The following is a 1,921-nucleotide window of genomic DNA, read 5'->3' as shown; positions in this document are numbered from 1 at the left end:
ATTCCTGCTTAATTTGGATACTTTGTCCTGCAGTTTCTCCTCTGTGTGGAGGTTTGTCCTGGAAGAGAATTCCAGCAGATTTTAACTTCTAAACAGGAATGGTTTAGCCTTATCTTTCCAACTCTTTTCACTTCTAGTAGCAGGAATAACAAAATAAACGTGGAGAATATTTTTTTGACTTTAGTAACCTGAAAAGCAAACCAGGAGAGACTGAGAATTAAAATTTATAGGATCAGAAAAATTGGTTCTTTGTAGCTGTTCTTTTTCCCATTGGTAGTAGTTATTTGGCTTAGGTATATAGAATGGCCTAGTTTTAAATTCTAAAATGGTGTGTTGAGATTGATGATTCATTTTATTTTGAACAACAGTGGCGAAATGAAAACTAGCAGTTTTGCATTAGCTGTATCAAATAATATCTACTTTATTTCTACTTTTTAAAAGTTGAACATTACCCAATTAACTACAAATTGGTTCTTCTCTTTGTTTCAGATCAAAGGCTAAATGAAGTTCTTAGACGGTATCAAATGGAAAATTTTTTCAAATATTCTTCGGTACAGGTATGTAAATTAGATTGAGGCCTAACAAATTAAGTACAAATTTGGTTGTAAACATCTCAACATGAATACAAATGTAGAATAAATGCTACCTAGGATTATTTCATGTGAAGTGGCCCGTAGCACTTTAAAAGTTTGCTTACAACTTTGATTCTTGTAAGGAGGAAAACTTGTTTTTATTTAATGACTGTAAATTCTTTGACCATAGAAATTGTGTTTTTCCCTCCAGAGTTGGAGATTACATATTGTGTATAGCGTTAAAATGTCTGAGTTCTAAAATGAGAATTCATTAGATTTTTGAAACATCCTAAATAGGTTTCTCAAGATACATCCAACTGTAAACTTTAACTCTGAATTCTTGTAAATTATGACAGAGCATAAACTAACTCAAAACAGTAAATAATATATGGTATTGTTTTAATATTTTTTTCTTGGTGTATTTTTTTAATTTAAATGTTGTGTTAAAAAAATTTTTTTTTGACCAATAAGGTATACTTACTGGCGGACTCTGAGTTATAGGATATTAAAAGAAAAATATCTCCTAGATTAGTGGTAGTTATCCACTGAATCAATAAAGAATTGGTTTGCTTTTGGAATAAATAAATCTTGTAATTAAAACTGAAATTGCTTTTAAGAAATTAAAAGGAAGTTGTTTTTAAGATACTAGGTGATAGAAAATCTTTCGTAATCCAATAGCCTCTAAATTTTGCTTAGATTCTTAGGTTCTTTTGCTTCTGCTTAATGTCATATAGAATATGCCTGAAGAGGGAGGATTCAAACAAAAGATTGATTTTAAAGCCTGAGAAGACCTCTGGGCATGGAATTGCATCATATCTCCTGGAATCTGTGGCTGACTTGATTATGAAAGATGGTTTTACCAGATAAAATAATGACTCTCCATAGCCCTTTAAGTGTCCCTGCATTGTGTACTGTGATTATAATTAATTAAAGCCTGATGGTAACATACCAAGTAGGGAAAAGTTTTCCCTTATTTAGTAGTGTAGTCTTCAGTGAAATTATATAGCTCCTTTAATTATTTGAAGGTACACATTCTTCTCTTACGTGTACTATTCTTGTAGTCATAAGTCAAATCTAGATTTCTATTTCTTAATTTTAGTGTTAGTATATTGTTACTGCCTGATTCCTTTGCAGTCTACCATCTCTTCAGAACATGTTGCTGTCTCAAGACTCTAGTCCTCATGGGTCTTGCCTTTCACTGGGTAGTTTGCACTGGTGAGTGGGAGGTGATATGATAGGATGAAAGTGAGTTTAATCTGCTTTCTAGCAGAGACGTCCATATCCTTGGTCATATGTAGTGCATCCTTGGGGATTTTTCACCCCAGAAGCATTATTCTGGTTTCTGATAA

General features: G+C 32.4%; 1 protein-coding gene across 1 annotated transcript in view; it reads left to right on the top strand.

Moving 5' to 3' along the window:
• Positions 1 to 495: 495 nt before the first annotated feature.
• SCLT1 (sodium channel and clathrin linker 1) overlaps positions 496 to 1,921 on the top strand; it is a 233,216-nt gene continuing 231,790 nt past the window's right edge. The window contains exon 1 of the mRNA XM_007456987.1: positions 496 to 557. Within this exon, the coding sequence (XP_007457049.1) occupies positions 525 to 557 (33 nt within the window). The 5' untranslated portion in view covers positions 496 to 524. The remainder of the gene's footprint in view (positions 558 to 1,921) is intronic.

This window comes from Lipotes vexillifer, unplaced genomic scaffold (assembly GCF_000442215.2).
Source record: "Lipotes vexillifer unplaced genomic scaffold, Lipotes_vexillifer_v1.1 scaffold50, whole genome shotgun sequence".
Taxonomy (NCBI): Eukaryota; Metazoa; Chordata; class Mammalia; order Artiodactyla; family Lipotidae; genus Lipotes; species Lipotes vexillifer.
This window is presented reverse-complemented; position numbering and strand designations above follow the sequence as displayed.